This window comes from Nuphar pumila, chromosome 12 (assembly GCF_984573655.1).
Source record: "Nuphar pumila chromosome 12, dmNupPumi1.hap1.1, whole genome shotgun sequence".
In the NCBI taxonomy this organism is placed as follows: domain Eukaryota; kingdom Viridiplantae; phylum Streptophyta; class Magnoliopsida; order Nymphaeales; family Nymphaeaceae; genus Nuphar; species Nuphar pumila.
The window spans coordinates 11,766,346-11,788,072 of NC_143260.1; the positions used below are offsets into that span (position 1 = coordinate 11,766,346).

Genomic DNA, 21,727 nt, shown 5'->3' on the forward strand with positions numbered 1-21,727 from the left:
TCCTATAAAACTTTCCCTTCAACCGCAATGGCATTCTACGATCGCACAACACTCCAGTAGCACTTTTCCATTTCATCCACCCAACCTTTATCCTATGATTTACATCTCCATCAATTTCTCCATACTTTTGAATGATAGATCCCAAATATTTGAAATAATCATTCACCGGTATATCTTGCTCACCAAGCTTCACTACACTCCCATCACTACTTCGTTGCTTACTAAACCGACATTCCATATATTCAGTTTTACTCTTACTCAACTTAAAACCTCTAGCTTCCAATGTCTGTCTCCATAATTCTAACTTAGCATTAACCCCAGCTCTAGACTCATCAATCAAAACAATATCATCAGCAAACAACATACACCACGGTACATTTTCTTGAATTGATCTCGTAAGCTCATCCATCACTATCGCAAATAGGAAAGGGCTAAAAGCAGATCCTTGATGTAACCCAACCGTTATCGGAAAATTGGTTGTCACCCCTCCACAAGTGCGGACATTGGTTACTACTCCTTCATACATATCTTTAATTATACTAATGTACTTGAGAGAAACACCTTTCTTCATCATTGTCCACCAGAGAACGTCCCTAGGTACTCTATCGTATGCCTTCTCTAAATCAATAAAAACCATATGCAAATCTTTGTTCCTCTCTCTATAACTTTCAATAAGTTGTCTAAGAAGATGTATAGCTTCCATAGTTGATCTTCCAGGCATAAAACCAAATTGATTCTCCGATATCATGACAACCTTCCTCAACCTAGACTCAATCACCCTCTCCCAAAGTTTCATAGTATGACTCATGAGTTTTATACCACGATAGTTTGTGCAATCTTGTATATCACCCTTATTCTTATATAAAGGCACCAAAGTACTCTTCCTCCACTCATTAGGCATCTTATTTGTACGCCAAATCAAGTTAAAAAAATTTGTCAACCATTCTAAACCTTTCTCTCCCAAGCATTTCCAAGCCTCGATAGGTATACCATCTGGGCCAACTGCCCTTCTAGATTTCATTTTCTTCAAAGCCTCTGCAATTTCTTTCTTTTGAATCTTACGCATGAAGTCACGATTTATCTCATGAAAAGGAATGGAGAAGTCTCCAAGATCTTGAGCATGACTATCATTAAATAGCTTATCAAAATAATCTTTCCATCTCTCCTTAATCTCCTCATCTTTGACTAAAACCCTTTGCGTTTCATCTTTGATACATCTAACCATACCCAAATCCTTCGATTTCCTATCTCTCATCTTTGCAAGCCTATAAATATCCTTCTCGCCTTCTTTGGTATCCAACTTGTCATAAACCTCCTTATATACCTTAGCCCTTGCGTTTCGAACAACTTTTTTAGCTTCTTTCTTTGCTATCATATACTTCTCCAAATTCTCATTATCACGACTCTTACTTAGATTTCTATAACACTCTCTTTTAACCTTAATAGCTAATTTGACATCCTCGTTCCACCATGATGTATCCTTACCTAGTGGTGCACCGCCTTTAGACTCACCCAATACCTCCTTAGCTACTTTTCTCATACCACCCGCTATCTTATTCCACATTGATTCTGAATCCTCCTCGAGACACCAATCAACTTCCTTAACTACCTGCTCTACAAACATTCCTTGTTTAGCTCCTTTCAGTGTCCACCACTTAATTCTAGAATCTATCCTATGTCTATCCCTTTTGCGGCATTGTCTAATTCTAAGATCTAAAATTAAGACTCTATGTTGTGTAGCTACACTTTCTCCTGGTATAACCTTACAATCGATGCAACAACCCCTATCTCTCTTTCTAAGTAGGAAAAAATCTATCTGACTCGTATTAACCCCACTTTTAAATGTTACTAGGTGAGACTCCCTCTTCCTAAACCAAGTGTTTGCTAAGATCATATCATAGGACAAACAAAAATCTAAAATCCTTTCTCCACTTTCATTTCTTTCTCCTATACCATAGCCTCCATGGATATTCTCAAATCCATCCCTACTAATGCCTACATGTCCATTAAGGTCACCGCCGATGAAAAGCTTTTCTCCATAAGATGTCTCTTGTACTACTCCATCTAAATCTTCCCAAAATTGATGCTTAATGGAATCATCTAAACCTACTTGAGGTGCATAAACACTAATAATATTAATAATATCCGTACCTAATACTAATTTAATAAGTAAAATTTTATCACCCTTCCTACGGACCTCAACTACATTATCTATAAACTGACGACTCATAACAATCCCTACTCCATTCCTATTCCTATTTATACCTGTATACCAAATCTTATATCCCCAAGGTTCTATCACTTTAGCTTTCTCACCTACCCATTTGGTCTCTTGAAGACATAAAATATCAATCTTTCTCCTACACATAACATCTACTAACTCTACCAACTTACCAGTTAAAGACCCTATGTTCCAAGTGGCTAACCTAATTTTATGGTCTTGAACTAACTTCTTTACCCCCACCCGTCCAACAAAGTGAGGGAACCCTTGCCTATTTGACACCACACCCGGGCGCCGGTGTGACGCGTCGCTTCTGGGCGACGACCTAGCAACCCTTGCACATTTATCACTGCCTCCGGGCCTAGAGAGTACAACGCGTCGCTCAGTAGGGAACGCCCCAACGAAATTCTCATATTGGTTCATTTTCATAGGATATGACAAAGTTTTTATGCTGGCTGTCACAGGCCTACCGCAACCCTCCTCCTTTATCCGGGCTTGGGACCGGCAGTGTATAACTACACAGGCGGAGTACTTTGAAGTTTCAAAATTTTTCTATTATTACATGGTATAAGTAGTCCCACGCTTCCCGCTTCCTAAAATTTTGAAAGTGCCTCGCTTCCCGCTCCCGCTTCCTCGACTGGTAACTCTGGTTTATTCTAACTCTTATTCTGAGTTGTGGCTTTTGGGTTATACCTTGGGTCATCTTTAAAACCAATAGTTAGCTTTAATGTTGCTTGTCTTTTTGCATATATAACAAATAGAAACTCTTTTTCCTTGATTGTTTCCAATAGGAAGAGTATTAGGCAGAGCCACTGAAGCAATAAACCACAACTTCCTTGATTTCCTGCATATCCGCATCCTCTTCCACCATGGAAACTTTCTCTTCCTCTTCCACGGACAACTCCAGTAGTAAACATTTCATGGGAATCTCTTGAAGCTCTAGAAGCCTCCCTTGTCATATTATTAAGAGTCATCTCATAATGAAGCAACTTGGCTCTCAAATTGTCAAAAGATGGAAGGATCAAGATTCAAGAATAATTGGAGCTAGTAGAAAGAACATAATATTTTGGTCTTAAGTCCACTGAGGGCTTGTTGAACTCTTATCTTTTTTCAGCGCATCATATCCCACCATGGGCTGATCCATGATTGACTTCATCTTATTAAGATATTCCATAACTGACGCAGGTCGCAGTCCCCTTCTTGAGATTCTGAAATTCCTTTTTCAAAAACATAACTCTGGACTCTGATATTTGTGAATATCTTTCCACTAGCTTTGTCCATAACTCCAAGGTGGCAAATCATCAGGAATACCCAAGAGAACTTCCCGTGATAGTGTGGATGTGATATATGCAAACACTGCTTGGTCTCTCTTCACCCAAGCAACATAATTTGGATTTCTATCAAGAGAAGTTCATGTCACAACCCCTTTTTCATCTCTCTTCCTTTGTAATGAATTCTGGTGGAATCAAGATTGTCCCATCAAGGTGTTCAGCAAGATCGTGACTACGAATAAAGGAACAATTTGATGCTTTCAGGTGAAAAAATTAGTTTTATTAAACTTTTCAAAGACTAATTGGGTGATAAAATTTGAGGATAAAACAGACAGCAGAATTAGATTCCATGGATATCACCCACAAGACAATGAAAATGATAGAAACACAAAATTTGAGAGAAGCAAGACAGGTCATGAGAAATAGAGACTTATAGAGATGACTTGAGAAGCAAGAAAGTAGATAATTGATAAAGAAGATTAAAGAACAGAAAATAAACCAGAACTAGAGTGCAGGGAAAAGATTGAAGGAAGAAGACTAGAGACAAGTGAGAACTGAGAAAGAAGAAAATCTCTTATGACCTTTGATGTAGACGATCAGGATTGCCGTCTCTCTGATACCATCTTAGGATGCATCAGATCTGTATTTTCATTCACCAAGAACCCACACAAAGAATAGAGGAAGAAGAGAAGACATTTTGGGCTGTATGCTGCACAATTCCCAATGTGGGAAATCATGTGGTATCTTGCACTATATAACCAAATCAGTTACAATATGTTACATTGACAGAAATACCCCTATTTTAATGTACATAGTAAACAACATAACATGGGGTATAATTGGAAAAGTAAACCTTCTAATAACACAACATGATGACCCAACAATGGATAAGTGGATCCAAGACCTGATCCAACCCAAAATTAAATCACGGCTCAATAGTCATCAGATCTGTAGGTTTGTCGAGATCTTTGATTTTGAGAGATTCATCTATGTCAAAACTCAAAAACAACACTCAGATCTTAAATCATGTGCAGAGTACCAGAGTTAGTCATGTATTAATCTGGCAGCTTATGATTGAATCAGAATTTAATATCTTTAGTTATGTGAAAATGCATGTGTACACCCACATGTGCAAAGACATTGAATAGCATGCCACCATTGGATGCCCGGGCATGTACTTGTCTTCAACTCAATCTTTGTGTGATGGCACCTGCGAGGATTCCATATGTGCAATTCACTGCAAAATAAACAGTAACTTCTAGAGATGATGCATGTTCAATGAATACATAGAACCAAGGTTGTATGTATTGTACCGTATCGTACAATACAGTACGATACATATTGTTACTATGAAGAAAATAGATACAATACACACTCGTATCGTGATACGAGTGCATATCGTATGTATCGTACGATACATGGTTGATGCACAAAAATGGCTGAATCGTAAAATTTTTTGAGTTATAAAGACCTCTTGAGGGCCAAATCCTCATTTGTATAGAGGTCATTAGAGGGGTATCCACACATCATGAGAGTGATTTGGAGCCCGATCCATGCGTAATGGGAAAGGGCTTTTGCGGTTTGCTCTAGTAAAGAGTGCATTTCCACCATTTTTCACTCAAGGAAGTGGATTAAGGTAAAAAAAAATATCTAATGTGAGTAAAATTACAAAATTATCCTAATTTTTTTTGCCTCATGGGGCGCTGCCAACTTACCGATTTAGGGATGTATATCAACGTAAATTAGGCTCTACACTCCAACAAAAATGATCCCGCATGGCAATGGGGCACTCAACTAATGAGTGAAAATCGAGTGCAACTATTGCCATAATATTTTTATTTATGTAATATGAAAGTATGAGTCTTGTGGGATGTTCTTAATTGCAAGATATTTAATATTTTGCATTGTTCTTGTGTGATAGTTGATGTTTGATGATGTCTTATGTAGCTCATAGAGACATAAATGCTTCATATGTGATTTTATGGTTGTATTTTGTGCAATTCATCATTGTTTCATGTGTTTATGATTTTTTAGAATTTTTGTTATTTTTCATGATTTTTTGAAGTTTTAAAAAAAAAGTTATTAAAAAATTATGATTTTTATGATACGATACATATCTTATTTTGGGCTCGACCAATACGGGTAACGATACGATACTTACAACCTTGCATAGAGCCTCAATATATCATGGCCTTTGGAAGGACCATAGTTCTCAAAAGCACTTAAAGTGGAATCCCAATCATATACATGAAACAACAAAAACTGTCAAATACAGAATACATGATTAAAAAGGTTTTTTCATTCAAAAAGATGAGTAAAAAAACAACATAATAAACATGTTGATTAAAATTGGCAAACAATATATGCATGGGTTTAATTTGGTTTTAGTTTTATAAAATGAGGTAAAAAACGTATATATGAGATTTTTCATTGAAAAACAAGTTGCGGTATAGAAACTGCAGGATATGAATTTGAGACTCAATGTGATTTGAACTTAAGATCCAATAAAATTGGATCCATAATTAAGTTTCTTTGAAATATATTGATAAATGTATTTTTTTTCTCTAAATGTTTCATGCAAAAAGAGTGAGGTTTTCTTGATGAAGTAAAAAAATTTACTTCAGTTTTTCTTGTTTTCGATGTTTGTTTGAAAAGACTTGTTTGAATGGAGTTCTGTTAACTATGATCCCAATTCCTTGAAAGCCCAATTTGGAAGTGAGAAGCCACCAACTTTTGAAATGAGTAGGAAGCAGTTAGGAATCATAATTCCTACTATGCGGAATCACAAATTCTCATATTTTTAAGAAACAGGATTCTTGAGATTAAGGAAATGGCATTTTCAAGGCAATTATTTTATGGAACTATGTTTTTACCAAAAAATACCATCCATGACTTATATTGTTTATTTATGATTATTAATAGTCAATCAACATTGTTGAATATGTTAAATTGTTGCATAAATTTTTTCTTAAAATCTTTAATACCTAGATATACAAAGTAAAGTTACTATTCAAAAATGTTATCCTTGTTTCAAATACTGCATAGATGATTACTGTTTTTGAATGTTGAATAATGAATATCTATTATTATGTTCTTCTAAATAAACTAAGGTAGGGTGCTTGAAATAGCTTGTAATCATGATACCATGAAACAGTTTTTTTTTCTTACTTTCTTTACTTCTTTGTAACTTCACATGATCGTCTTATTTTGCTTCTCCAACTTACTGGTGGAGATTAGGAATTCTATAGTAAAGGAGAGAGTAAAAGTGAAGAGAGTAAAAGTGAAGAGCATCTGTTAAATGTATTTGATGCAATGTGAGGAAATGGCATATGATAAGTAATTCAAACCAGGGTTACAGGAAGCACCATAGGGTATGGGGAAGCACACTTCCCCGAAGCACGTTTCAGAAGCGCGAAACGTGCTGGGAAGCACCAAAAAAATTGGGAAGCGTGCTTCCCATTTAGGGGAAGCGTGCTTCCCATTTAGGGGAAGCTCTTTTTCCCTTCTTTTTTCATTTTTTTTGTGTTTTATTTTTATTTATTTTTTATTTTTTCTCTTTTTTTGCTTCCCCCTTGCTTCCCTCTCGCTTCTTAGGTCGCTTTTGAGATGATTTCTGGTTCACTTCTAAGTCATCCCGCGCTTCCCGCTTCCTAAAATTTTGAAAGTGCCCCGCTTCCCACTTCCGCTTCTCGAATCGCTTTCCGCTCCCGCTTCCTCGACTGAAAACTCTGATTCAAACTCATTTTCTCTTAGTTCTTAACACATTTTGCTCTGAATTGTGATCTAAGTATGATGCAAAATGCTTCATAAAATAAATAGTAGGAATTTGTCATCAAATCTTATTTCCTTGTTCTCATGTATTTTTGAATTCAAATTGTCTGTAGTGCCAATTATAGAAAAATATAACAAGTTAAAATTTTCAACATGCCTTCTATAATGCTGTGGTAAATAAAGAGCTTTTGGGTGGCTCTTGGGATTATATTTTCCTTTTTAAACATTCTTCAAGTTAAATGTTTCCTCAAAAGAGGTCCTCTTTTTTTTTGATAGGTTGTAATGCACTTTTTTTTTTCAGTATGCAAGCTCGTTTGTTGTTATTCTACTGCTTAAGTGCCATATTGCATAAATTAGGTAGCAGGAGGTGTAGTGATTTTTGAGGTGCAAAGAAGTGCTAGATCTGAAGCTAGAAAAGAAGAAGCACGAAAGGCAGAACTGGCAGTAAGTTTTGGACTTAAGCTCCTCATTTTTCTTATAGATGTTAACCTGTTTTTTCAAATTTATCTCAAATGAATTTATCATATTGAAATAAAGCTTTGTGTTTTTAGGATATCTTTTACAAATTTACTAGAATCTTGCAAAGAGGGTATATTTTTATCTTATTGTTAGAAACAACATATTGCCCCTTTTATAGGTCTAGATAGATCTGTTGTAGTATGTAGTTAGACAAACATTTTTTTTCTAAGAAAACAAGTCTTTCTTTCATTTTGCATTTTCTTTGAGCTCCAGTTTTCATAAAATGTTACAGTACAGACTAACTTGAAGTACTTATTTAGACATTAAAATGGTCATTAGGATCATAAGTGTCTGATCCATATAGAAGGGACAAGGCCATGATGATCCCTAATCCATTGGGGTCATGGGTTGTATGTAGATTATGGTTAGAACCTGTCACATGGGTGCAGGTGCGACACGGGTGCGGAGCAATTTCAAAAATTGTGGACACGGGGACACGGCTATATATATATATATATATATATATATATATATATATATATATAAATGAACAAAAATAGACTCGGTCAAAGTTGACCGAGTCCAAAATGTGGACGGCCTCAGCCCTGGTGCATTGACCGAGTCTGATACTTCATTGACTGTGTCCGCCCCGTGTTCGAAGCCGCACCCGTGTCGGGTACGGGTGACGCGGGTGCGTCGACCTTTTAGCCGAGTCCGTTTGACTTAGGTTAGAACTAGTGTTTGAGAGAGAGAGAGAGAGAGAGAGAGAGAGAGAGAGAGAGAGAGAGAGAGAGATGTCAGTATCCTCCAGACTTTGTGAAAGCTTACAAGTTAAACATACTTTTGCCCTTAACAGATTTTGAAATATCATGGAGGTATACATTAAGTCTTAATGCTAGGGATATTTAAGTAATTTTATGAAAAAAAATTATCTGTTGCACTTTACGCATGTAAGGAATCTGTTGATAACTTAATGTGTACTTTTCATAAATGTCTTTGTTGGTGTTGGCTAATACGAGGTACCAGTATTTGAAGATTTACTAGGGGCAGAAATTTTTCTTGCTTGTTTATATCCACTGAAAGCAGTTTGCATTAACACCTCTCTCTCTCTATCTCTGAGTGGCATAGACACATGCATAGCATCATGTGTATATGCAAGACATATAAACGTGTGAGGGGTGGTTTAGTGTTTGTAGGGAAGACATTATCCGGTGTACCTCTTTCATACAACACCAATACTGGAAAAAATACTGGTTGTTCCATCTTGGTTCATGTTTTTCATCTTCAATGTGGCTGGAATAGATGCTGATAAAAGGATCTCTCAGTAAAGTCCCTTGCAGTAATCTGCAGTTACAACGGTATATATTGCAAGTATGGTGACCATCCAACCAAAGGAAGGTACAATAAGTACAAACCACTTTTAAAAATCATATTTAAAAGCAATTTTTGCCAAATCCGAGACCACATAGATGTCATCTTCATGATAAAAAAAAACGTAAAAACCGACTCTTATTGCAATTTTTTTGATGCATAGATTGGACTTTTATGATCCAGAAAACTTTAAAAATCTTGATCTGTTGATTTTCAACACATTATAAAAATCCTACGTACACATCGAAAAAATTTGCTGCAAGAGCTGGTTCTTAGGTTTTTGACCATCGAGATCACATCCGTACAGTCATATTTGCCAAAAAAACATTTAAAATCGATTTTCGAAAGTGGTTTGTACCTTCTTTTGGTTATAATATGAGAACTAGAGTGTGAATTAGGCATTTCATGTAAGAAGATGAGTTCTTGGATCACCACCAATCAAAACTTCAAATAGCTCCCACCCAAGTGTTAAGAAAGATCACTCACAAGAACCACAAAGGTTCATACGAAATACCCAAAAAGGGTATGCAATAACAAGAAAAAATATTTTTTATTGATTGTGAATCACCCTAAAGAAAAGCTTACATTATAAGGGGGCAAAGCCCCATATTTATAAACAATGAAATAGGCTTGAAGGAGGGAGTTGTTGGGCTTCCAACAGCTCTAAATAGAGTCGTTGGAAGCCCAATGTCTCTTTATCTTTTTTACTAAGTCAAACATTGACTAGTCAAAAAAACTATAAAGTAAAAAGTAAAAAACAAAAAAATCCTATTCTAACTAAACTAGACCTATGCTAACTAAACTAAAAATAAAGTAACAAAGATTCCTAGTTAGCCTAGATTATTACATATAATTTAACACTCTCCTTCAAACTTACGGTTGGATAACCGAAAGTTTGTCCAAGAGAAAGTGAAATCAAGAAGCAGCGAGAGGTTTAGTAAAAGAGTCTACCAGTTGATATTCTGAAGAAACATAGGGGAGACCAATGGTGTCGTGTAGAAATTTCTCTTGTAATAGTGACAATCCATCTTGATGTGCTTGGTTCGTTCGTGTAATGTCGGTTGCTATCGATGTAAATAGAACTTTTATTATTGCATCATAGTCATGATGCTCCTGTATTCTGAACACTCATGTCATGAAGCAAGCGTCTTAGCTAGACTGCTTCCATAGTGGTTGTGACCATAGCTCTGTACTCGGCTTCAGTTGATGAGAGTGAGACTTTTTTTTTGCTTCTTGCACTTTCAAGAGATGAATGATTCACCTAAAAATACACAAAAACCAGTAGTTGAGTGTCGATCGTTGGGATCACCTCCCCAATCTACATGAGTGTAAGCAATTAGATCTAAGGAGAAAGAAGCAGACAAAAAAAGTTTTCAAAAAATGGAGGTTTTAATATATCAAATAATACGTAAAACAACTCCCATATGAACAGTGGTAGGAGCATGCTGAAATTGGCTTGTTGTATGAACGACATGCGCAATGTCAGGTCTTGTAATGGATAAATAAGATAGTGCCTCGACAAGTTGTCTGTAAGGTGTTGAATTTTCAGGTGGTTCTCCATCATCAATCTTCATTTTGATATTTACAACTTTGGGAGTGTCAACCTGTTTTTCATCTGAGATACCAGACCTGTTAACAATATCTAGAACAAATTTAGATTGAGTTAACAAATAGCCTCTAGAGGAATAAGCAACTTCTATACCAAGAAAGAATTTTAAAAAACCCAAATCACTCATTTAAAGTATATTTTGAGAAATTTTTTAATGTTGTCAACTCCCTATTTATCACTTTTAGCAATGATCATGTCGTCTACATAGAGAAGAAGGGTGATAATACCTGCATCAGAGTTCTTAACAAACAAAGTTGTATCAGTAAGACAAAATTGAAAACCAAAATCAAGCATAACTTGACTAAATTTGTCATACCAAGCTTTTGGGGCTTATTTAAGACCATGCAAAATCTTATTTAATCGAAGAGCTTTTCCTTTAGGAATATTAATGCCAGGTGGTGGTTCCATATACACTTCTTCGGCTAAGTTTCTATTGAGAAATGCATTCTTGACATCCATTTGATATATATGCCATTTATTTACAGATGCAAGAGCTACTAAGGTCCTAACTGTGGTCATTCTAGCGACTGGAGCAAAGGTCTCTTCATAGTCTATTCCATACTCTTGGGAATAGCCTTTGGCAATTAATCGGGTCTTAAACCTCTCAAGAGTACCGTCATTCTTGGTTTTAACTTTATACACCCATCGACAACCTATAGGCTTTTTGCTTGGCAGAATATCTTGAATAGTCGAGGTATTCACCTTTTCTAAGGCATTTAATTCCGCTGTCATTGATTCGACCCATTCAGACTGTTTATTTGCTGCAGCATAGTTAGAAGGCTCTATGTAAGAGTGTATTAAGGCATTGTAGGCTTGATACTTTGGTGAAAAAGACTAATAGGACACAAATTTTTCGGAGACTTTTGACACTCTAGATGATTTTATTGGTATTTGTTCTTGTTCTTTAGTATATTTTTCGAGAGCACGTGGTTGTTCTAAATTACCCCGACTAGAGTATAGAATACAGTTTTGATTATCACAAAATGATTCTGTACTTATCATGTCATTTTGATCTTCTTGACTCTCTTCAATATCACCTTTATCAATCTTTGGAACTAAGTCCAATAAAAAAAATACTCATCTATTTCCTTAGAGTTCTCATTCTCAAAGAAACTTTTCTTTTCTAAAAAAGATACATTTCTTGACACATATAACTTTTTAGTTTTAAGATCAAAACATCTATAGCCTTTTTGGTGATTTGCATATCCTAAAAAAATACAAGGAATAGCACTATGAGAGAATTTATCATTTTTGTAAGAAAAAATAAAACACTTTGCACCAAAAAACCCTTAACCTACAATAATATGGAATTTGTTTGAAAAGTTTTTCAACAGGAGATATATTGTTTAATGAAAATGATGACATTTTGTTAATAAGATAAACTGCAGTTAGAGTGACTTTGGCCCAAAAAATCTTTGCTACTTGATGTGTAATAAGTAAAGTTCTTGTTATTTGTACAATATGCCTATGTTTTCTTTCTGCTAAACCATTTTGTTGAGGGGTATAGGGACATGATCTTTGATGTGTAATACCATTTAAATTCAAATTATCTTTAAATTCTTTTGATAAAACTGTCTCCCTGAAACGGTGCAAAAGATTGAAATATCATTCTTAAACTGATTTTTATTATTTTATGAAATATTTGAAAATAAGAAAACTTTGGATTTATGCTTAAGAATATAGATCCAAGTGTCTTGTAAAATCATCTACAAAAATCACATAATACATAAAACCACCTTTTGATATAACAGGTGCGGGTCCCCACATATCCGTATGTACTAACTCAAGTGGTCGAGAAGACACAAAGGTTTTTTCTTGAAAAGGTAATCTCTTCATTTTACCAAGATTATATTTTTCACATGTAAATGTTTCAAAATTATAAAAAGTTTTCATCTTTGGAAAAAACTGGATCTTGGATACACTAAGATGGCAAGTCTCTTGTGCCATAAATCCAAATCCATTTTGTGAACATTACAACATAATGTATTCTTGGGTATTTTCAAAAAATTCATGTAGTATAAGCCTCATTCTCTATGACCTTTCCCAATCAGCTTCCCTGACTGGTGATCCTGCACTCGACAACCACGAGAGGAGAAAGAAACATTACATCTATGGTTAGATAATTGAGAAACAGATATAAGATTTAGGTTAAGTTTAGGAATATATCTAATTTGTGGAATACAAAATCCTTTTGAGTTTTGAGAAATATTTTCAAAATTTTCTATTTCTTTGATTTTAAGAGATGTTCCATCAACGGTAAAAACATTTGACTCACTTGAGTTATAACATTGGAATAATATATCAATGTTTGGTGTCATATGAAAAGAAGCACCTGAGTCAAGGAGCTAAAGAGATTTATCGGGATTCGAGATGCCGATGGAAGAGATTGTGGCTCCAGTGGATGAAGATGCTCTTCTGAGTAGAGGTTGAAGTGCCTCCATTAATTGTGTTAAGGACATGCTTCTGATGGATGGTTCGCCTTATTCTTATGGAGGTCCGACAGAGACAACCTTCTTCTCATAGGGTTTCTTCAATTTCAGATAGTAAGTTTTCAGATGTCTCGATTCTCGACAATAGTAACAAATAACTTTTCTTTTTTGAAATTCATTTCCTTGTTTTTCATCATTTGTCCTCCCATAGTGTGAAAGTTTGTATGTACGACATTCTAAATACGGCTAGAACCAAGTCATCATTACACTTGGAGATTCTCTTCTTAAGCCTATTATCTTCCATGCTTAATTCTTCTATTGTGTCTTCTATTAAAAGAACCTTCTATCGATTAAGAAGAACAAATACAGTTGATTCAAATTTCGATTTTAATCCACTAATAAATTGAAAAAATGCTCTATATTTATTTGATTTTGACGGAATTCTGTCTTTTGGACAATGCCACTTCAGTTTAAGAAGAACCAACTCTTCTTATAATTCAGACAAGCTATTATAGTACTCTCTAATGCTCTTGTCCCCTTGAACCGTATTTTATATTTTGTCTTATAAATTGCACATATGTGCAATGTCTTTAAGAGAATGCATTCTCTTAAGATAGTCCCATGCATCGTTTGCATCTATGTCACAGGGACTCGGCTAGCAGGGTGCCGCACCTGCGTCGACGCGACTCGACGCGGGTGCGGTCAACCCGACCCTGGGTGCGTTGACCGCACCTAGGGTCATTTTGGTCCATTTTTTTGTTTTTTGTTTTTACATTTTTCCCTATGAAATGGGCTGCGGATGGTCCATTTTTTTTTTGTTTTTTTTTTTTTTAAATTTTGCCCTATGAAATGGGCTGTGCAATTTAAAAAAAAAATCGGGGGGGGGGGCGCTGCCCCCCTATAACCCCCCGCCAGGGGCGCCCTTCCCTGGACCCCCGCCTGCTGATCGCGCAGCGGGACCCGTGTCGGGGGGGGGGAACCCCCGAACCCCCCTTATATATATATTTTACATTTTTGCCCCTGCCGCACCCCTGCACCCGGGTTTTTTGGAAGTGCCGAATCCCCGCACCCGCACCCATGTGACATAGGTTTGCATGTTCAAATTTTGCAAGATCTGAACATTTTTTTATATCGACACTACTAATAAGCCAAGACATAATCTTGACATGCCTCATTCTCCATTCCTTCCACTTTTTTGCGTAAGTGCTAATGACTTTGTTTTTCTCAACCTCCGTAAGAGGTATTTCTTTCTCACCTTCTGCCTTTGTAAGCGTTAGCTTAGGTTCCAAATCGGTTTCATCCACTAATCCCCACAACCCCTTTCCCCATATAAGGTGCTTCATAATTGAGCCCATGTAACATAGTTAAAATCGTTGAGCTTAATGGGTTTAATGGTGACATTATCATTGTCATCTATTTTACATGGTTTGAGAAGGAAAATAAAGAAGAGAAGGAAAAAACAGAAGAATAGGGAAGAAGAAGAAGAGGGATGAAAGTGAGTATTCCACCACCGATAACGAGTACGAATGCTCCTCCAAGCTTTTACACGATCATGATTTCACATACACTTGAAAAGAACTTCACTTCTTTTTCAAACTTTGAACGACACATTTCCCGATGTACCAAAAAAACTTAGCTTGGATCACCAAGCTTTGATACAATGTTAGAAGATGAGTTCTTGGATCACCACCAATCGAAACTTCAAATAGCTCCCACCAAAGTCTTAAGAAAGATCACTTACAAGAACCACAAAGGTTCATACAAAATACCCAAAAAGGGTATGCAATAACAAGAAGAAAAAATATATTTTATTGATTGGGAATCACCCTAAAGAAAAGCTTACATTATAATAGGGCAAAGCCCCATATTTATACACAATGAAATAGGCTTGAAGGAGGGAGTCGTTGGGCTTCCAACGGCTCTAAATAGAGCCGTTCAAAGCCCAACGTCTCTTTATCTTTTTGACTAAGTCAAACATTGATGACTAGTCAAAAAGACTATAAAGTAAAAAACAAAAAAATCCTATTCTAACTAAACTAGACCTATGCAAACTAAACTAAAAATAAAGTAACAAAGATTCCTAGTTAGCCTAGGTTATTACATATAATTTAATACTCTCCCTCAAACTTACGGTTAAATAACCTAAAGTTTGTCCAAGAGAAGGTGAAATCGAGGAGCAGCGAGAGGTTTGGTAGCTGCCTACTCCGATTTGTGCCTATTTCCAGCCTACCGGCTTTCAAAAGTTTTTTTTATGCTTTTCTCAAATCTGATCATACAGATGTGTTCCCACTCTAGTTTGCATATTTTTATAACTTTAATGTTTTCATTTTTTTACACACCTAACCCTCCAGAAGTGATCTACATATTTGGGTTAGTAGAAAATGTTGCTTGGATCATGTTTTTTTCATGTGTATTTTAGATCTTTTGAGGATTGAAGAATCAACGGCTTACAATTTTTCAAAATTTTCAAGCCTCAAAAAATCATATATATATATATATATATAGAGAGAGAGAGAGAGAGAGGGTAAATACTGGCTACTAATGAAGGTAAGGAACTAATGAGTAAAAATCACTCTTTTCTTCAAAAATTTCCAGTTTTTTCTAGACCAGATGTTAAGGATGTGATCTACATGGTTTGTTTATGATTATGATTATGAAGCATTTGTTATTTTTCCAGCCTAGGTACAGCTGTTATTATGTTGTTATGTCTTTTAACTACTGCTTCCGGTTTCAAGATTTTATATTTGCTTGTTTATTAGAATGGGCCTTGTTTATTCATTCTGGTATTGAGATTGACTCAGAAGTTACTAATAGATTTGTTCTTAATCTTGATTTCCTCCAAAAATTTGATTTTTTGTCAGACCTAACAAGCAGCAGAATATGAGTTCTATAAAATTTTCAGTCTGGTTAAAAATCTATTTGTGGTGATGAAATCAGCTTGCTGTTTGGCTCTTTGATGACTAAATTGCCTGGTAATCTTATCTAGAAACTTATTGTTGGATTAAGGGGTAAGCCTGAGACTGAATGTTATGGTCTTCCATCATATATATGGCATATATAGGGTTTCTTTTTCCTATGAGATTTCTCATATGGGCTTGTGACTGATAAAGTTCCTAGTCATGATATTTACTGAATTTATTAGTTGCTATTTGTTTAGTTGAGCTCTTCTATGAACATGCAAACCTCACTTGTCTCACTAGTGTAATGACATTTATTTTAACACGGGAACACATGATATCTTTTCTAGGCTATGCAGCAGAGAGAAGATGATTTGGCTAGAGAACTAGAACTTCTTAAGCAAAAAACCAATGATCTGGAGCAACTTTCTCAGGGGCGAGGCCTTGCAGGTATTTTGAAATTCAGACATGCGCAGCCAACTGAACAGACCCAGCCAACTGCTTGACCTCAATTTTTCTTCTGACTCTTCTTGTTTTGGTTCTGATGCTCTTCATTAATGATTCCTGAGTAGGTTTCAAGTAACTGCACATGCCTGTATTCCTGAATTGTAACCATTGGTCTTCTGTCTTCTGTTTGAATTATAATTCCTCTCTGTAAATGCAATTGATTTGAGTGAATAAAGATTTTTGCACTTGTATCATTGGGACATTGATGTTCCCTTGTCTTCATGAAAAAGCTTTTGAAGTTTCAGTTAAGATATTCTGCCACATAAGTAAACAGGGATAACTTAATCGGCCCTAGTAGCGTGGATGAAGGTATTATTAGGCTAGATGAGAAATGGAAACATGTGATATTCTCTTGTTTGAGAGCTGTTTGTTACCTGACATGACTGTTGTAAAGGGTTTTTCTTTTGTCCTATTCTTAGTTTCTCCACTGTACCTTATATTAATGTGATAAAAGCCACTTTTTCATAGAGGTTTTCCATATTACTGCTTTATTTATTTATACAATTTAGGGAAATTTGCAAAAACACACCTAAAGTCTTGGCAATAATAAAAATACCCCTAAGTTTCAGATGCTGTTAAAAATACACCTAAACTTTTTCACAGTTAATTAAAAAAATTAGAGTTTACTTCAGTCAAAGTTGCCATTAAATGTGTGCTAAAATTACTATTTTGCCCTAAAAAATATGTTCTCAAAAAAGCACGTATTTTTTGAGAAATTTCCAAAATGCACGTAAATTATTAGAGATAATAAAAAGCACACCCCAACTTTTTCATGGTTAATTAGAAAACCCAGTGAATGCTGAAATTGTCATTTTACCCTCACAAGTGATTTAGAAAAGAACCTGTGGCATTTATAAGAGAAATATATTTTCAAAATCTTAGATTGGCAATTAAAATCTTCATATACCAATCCAATTTTTGACACCTAAACATATCTAAATCTGAGCTGATGTAAATAAAAATGTTCAAAACTAGGTCTGATCTATATTGTCAAATCTAAATGAGGCTTACCAACGGGGGGCTCTGCGTGGTTGGTAGGAGCTGTCAGTGCATCTCTCCTTGGGGACGTTGCAGGTTCAAACCCCAGTGGTACGTTGAATAATAACTGGTGGGGGTCTGCCTAACCCCAACTTGCCTTTAAAAAAAAATCTAAATGATGCTTATCCAAAATTTAGGTGTAACAATATCTAAAAGCTTCGGTGCATTTTTTATTATCGCAAAGACTGTTTTTGAAAATTTCTCGAAAGGTTAGGTGCTTTTTGAAAACACATTTGTAAGGGCAAAATATATTTAAAGGGTAAATCAGTAACTTTATCCTATTAACTCAATTTGGGTTCATGATAACCCAAGTTAAATTGACTGAAATATGTTGTTGAATAACAGAGTATAAAGTTAGGTTTGATTGTAACAACAATAAAAACTTAGGCGTGTTTGTTATTATGGCCAAAACCTTAGGTGTGCGTTTTAAAATGCCCTACCATTTAAATTTTATATATGCCTATATTTTCCTGATATTTTCTTGAGAAGAACTACATTTTTCAATTTCACTGCAAATATTCTGCCGAGAACCAGATTTATGATTATGTTTTCATTATTGTACAGACCATGCCCTGCAACACCCAAGCAAACCTACCATCATCTCTAGGTTTTTCACTGATGTGATTCATTGTCAAGAGTTAGGGCTGTGAACTGTCGGGTCAGGGCTGAACCCACCCTGTCCAGACCCTAGGCCCAATTTTGATGTCCCAGTTTAATGTCCAAATTAACCTGGCATAGGCAGTACTGGGGGGATAAAATGAGAATCGGTTTTGCTTGGTAAAACCCCATTTTAAAAACATATATGTAAGCCCCAAAGGGGTTTAGCATAGTGGGATGGGGCCTAGGCCGCTAGGCGAGCGGTCTAGGTTCAAATCCCATGGGTGTCACCCCTTGCCCAAGCCGAAGCCCACAGGGTTTTATGCTACCAGGGCGGTGACCGTAAATACAACAGACAGAGCCAGCGCGGTTAGGTCTCTGATCATGAGGACGGTTTCTCCGTGTAAATAAAAAAAAAACCTATATGTAAATTTTTTTATTAATTCCAAAACCATGCCTGAGCCCCGCTACTAACTGGAACCTTATGTAAGCAACCTGATCATCAATTAAGACCTGATTTGGTCGATCACATTGAACTATGGTTTGATTTGTATTGGAATCTGAATGGGTATGACCCGCTCTGCTGAGAGCTCTATCAAGAACCAGTGAGGTGTTTTTTTGCTCCATCTGAGCTTGTAGATGTGTTTATCATTGTCCGTCCCCTAGACAATTTATTTGCATTGAAATACTTAAGGGTGTGTTTGCATGTCATGGAAGGAGGATCCACGCCTCATTCCTTGAGGAGCCTCCTTCCGCGGTAAATGAATCGATCCCCCTCAAATGGAAAATATTTCCGCTGAAAGGAGGGGTCCAACATTGATTTTGGGCTCCCTTTCCTCACGGAAAGGGAACCCAACGTTTGTGTTGCCATGGTGAGCCCCACGGAAACCCATCAACAGTTGTGTGTTTTCCACAGAAAGCCCCAGCTTTCTGCGGCACGCAAACGGGCCCTAAATGATTGAACCTTTTTTATTAAAACAAAAGGTTTTGATGCAATCTATGGGCTGTTTATTTTAGATCTCTCTACAACCTCAATCAAACATAAAAAAGAAAAGATTATCTAATGGCACACCTTTCTCATTAAATAAGTTAATAACGTTTTATTCAAATGTCAGAAACTGAAACCTTTAACTAATCAGATCCAGATCTATGTCACAATGAGTCGTGGACTTGAGGATGCCGGATTTGGATTCGACTCAGAAGTTAGAATTTTTTTTCAAAAAAATGGGACACGAGGACACACATTTATTATTTTTTTTAATCAATAAAAAACTATTTTTGAATATTTTTACATTAAAAAATATTTTTTTATTAAAATAAAATTAATATATAATACAATATTATTCACAAATATTAAATTAATATCATACTTGACGGAGTCCATGTCAGCATGTCTGCTTGTGTCACCATGGACATGCAACCAAAATGGCATCTCCCAGTGACAGATCCGGATTTATACAATCCAACTAAATGGATTGAAGATGGATATCTCACCAAACCTGTTACATGGGGAGCATGACTAACAATGTTGTCAGAATCGGCCTGAATCAGATCGAAATCAGTCTTTAGCCGATTTACTAGAGGATGATTCATCTGTCACTTCAATATAATTTTTTTAATAATTTTAATGGTTAAAAACATTGCTTAATATTTTTTATTTTTTTTAATAAAACATGTCGTCTGATGGTAAATGATTTGAATTGATTTGATTCAGGGGCTTTTTTAAGAAACCGATTCACCTGATGTATCAATTTTAATAACATTGATGACTAAACATTTTCAGATCTTTGGTATTGGATTTGGCCATAGGGCCTCACAAAATGAAACCTCAAGAGCCACAAACTTGGTGGGCTCGTTAAGTCAGTCGACATAAATATTGGACTGGTTGAACCTATTGGATCAACTTGAACATAATAGATAATTGGAACAAAACTAGATCTGCACTTGAGACCATAAAAAGGTTTGATGAACTTTTTTCAAGATTCAGGTCAATCCTACATCTATATTTATTGGTTTGGATCTAGTTATGATCTAGATGAAAGCTCTACCTAGTACGGGTGAGTTTAGATCCAAATTAGCATTATAGAATAAAAAAATACTTATATTGACATAATGTGCATTGAATGGTCCCTCTTTAGACCCTCTGATTATATGGATCTAGATTTGACCCAGATTTTATGGTGATCAGATACTATTGAATCTGATACTTGGAGTAATAAAGTTGACATGAGAGTAGGTTGGATCAAGTTAGATCATATAATATTCTTATACATCTGGTTGGATCAAGTAAAATAATATCGGATCTGCTTGAACTTGTATGGATCTTAATAGGTTTAGTTAAATATTTTTTGGATCCAAAAAATATCATTAGACATGAACCTAGTTATGCTCCAAATGAAATCTATACACGATACAGTTGAATTGTATTCATATGAGATCTAAGAATGTTTTATATGATTGCATATTACTTTATTGCATATGCTTTACAGATGTTTTATGTTTTGGATCTAATTGATTTACATTTGATCTAAGGTTATGTGATGGGTCTGAATAGTTGGATCTTACGTAACTCATAGTTTTACTTAAGCCGTCTAAGCTTGCATGGAGATCAATTTTTCATTATAGGTTATGTTGGACTTTATAACATCTTAAATTAGTTTTGGATATGTACTCATATAAATCCAATGAATTTGGATATAAATTTTGTATGGATCCATAATCGGATATGAGCTTATATTTTGACATGTTGATTGCTTATTATCATATTTGATAAGATCAAAGCCTTTGAATGAGTTTATCATGATTAATATATCCAAATGGTAATGGGCTTATCACGATTACATATCCAAATTAAATCGGAATATGAGAACTTAAGTTTTTGATGCAATGCTACGGTGGACTCGGTACACACCGATCCACGATCCAAGATCCAAACGCACGCAGAAGCTAAAATGATATAGAGTCCAGACAGAACTCTGGAAAACTGATTTTCGGAATCTGTGCGCTCTATTTCGACAAAGAAGATCCAAATAAAAGTTGTGCGTGATTTGCACAGCTTTCCAACGAATCCAAAAATACTAAATTCGGAGCAAGAACGACCGCTCCACGGACTCGACACCGGGACTGCTAAACAAGTCCAACACAAATTATCAAAATTCAGGGATAGACTGTTTGAAGAGAATTTTGACCCGTCAAACGTTTGAGTTTGGACAAACTCACAACTGACGAAATGAAGGTTAGATCCAAACCTTTCCAGAACACTAAAGATCGCAATTTTTGAAATTTTCTACAGTCCTCTACGAATTTTTGAATTTCGGAATGGTATGAGTTATTGTTTCAGAAAATAAAATTCAAAGATTCGACAGTAACAGCAAAGATCAATATTTTTAAAGAAACTAAGAAACGATTCAATAAAAATCACAAACATGAAAGTTGTAGGTCTAGATTATAGCTTTCTACAGAATCAAAAAAATCGAAATTTCATTCAGAGAATCTCCAGATAATCAGAAAATACCGAACACTATTAAGTTGGTTCTGAACCAAACTGGTGACAGTGG

At 35.7% G+C, this 21,727-nt stretch overlaps 1 protein-coding gene across 2 annotated transcripts in view; it reads left to right on the top strand.

Annotated features, from left to right (window-relative positions):
* Positions 1-16,729, top strand: part of LOC149819997 (OPA3-like protein) — a 46,706-nt gene extending 29,977 nt beyond the window's left edge. The window contains exons 3-4 of one of the 2 annotated variants that reach the window (XM_089982671.1): positions 7,621-7,707; positions 16,379-16,729. In XM_089982671.1, the coding sequence (XP_089838797.1) occupies positions 7,621-7,707; positions 16,379-16,534 (243 nt within the window). In that variant the 3' untranslated portion in view covers positions 16,535-16,729. The remainder of the gene's footprint in view (positions 1-7,620; positions 7,708-16,378) is intronic. The other variant, XM_089982672.1, reaches the window with a different exon arrangement.
* Positions 16,730-21,727: the final 4,998 nt, after the last annotated feature.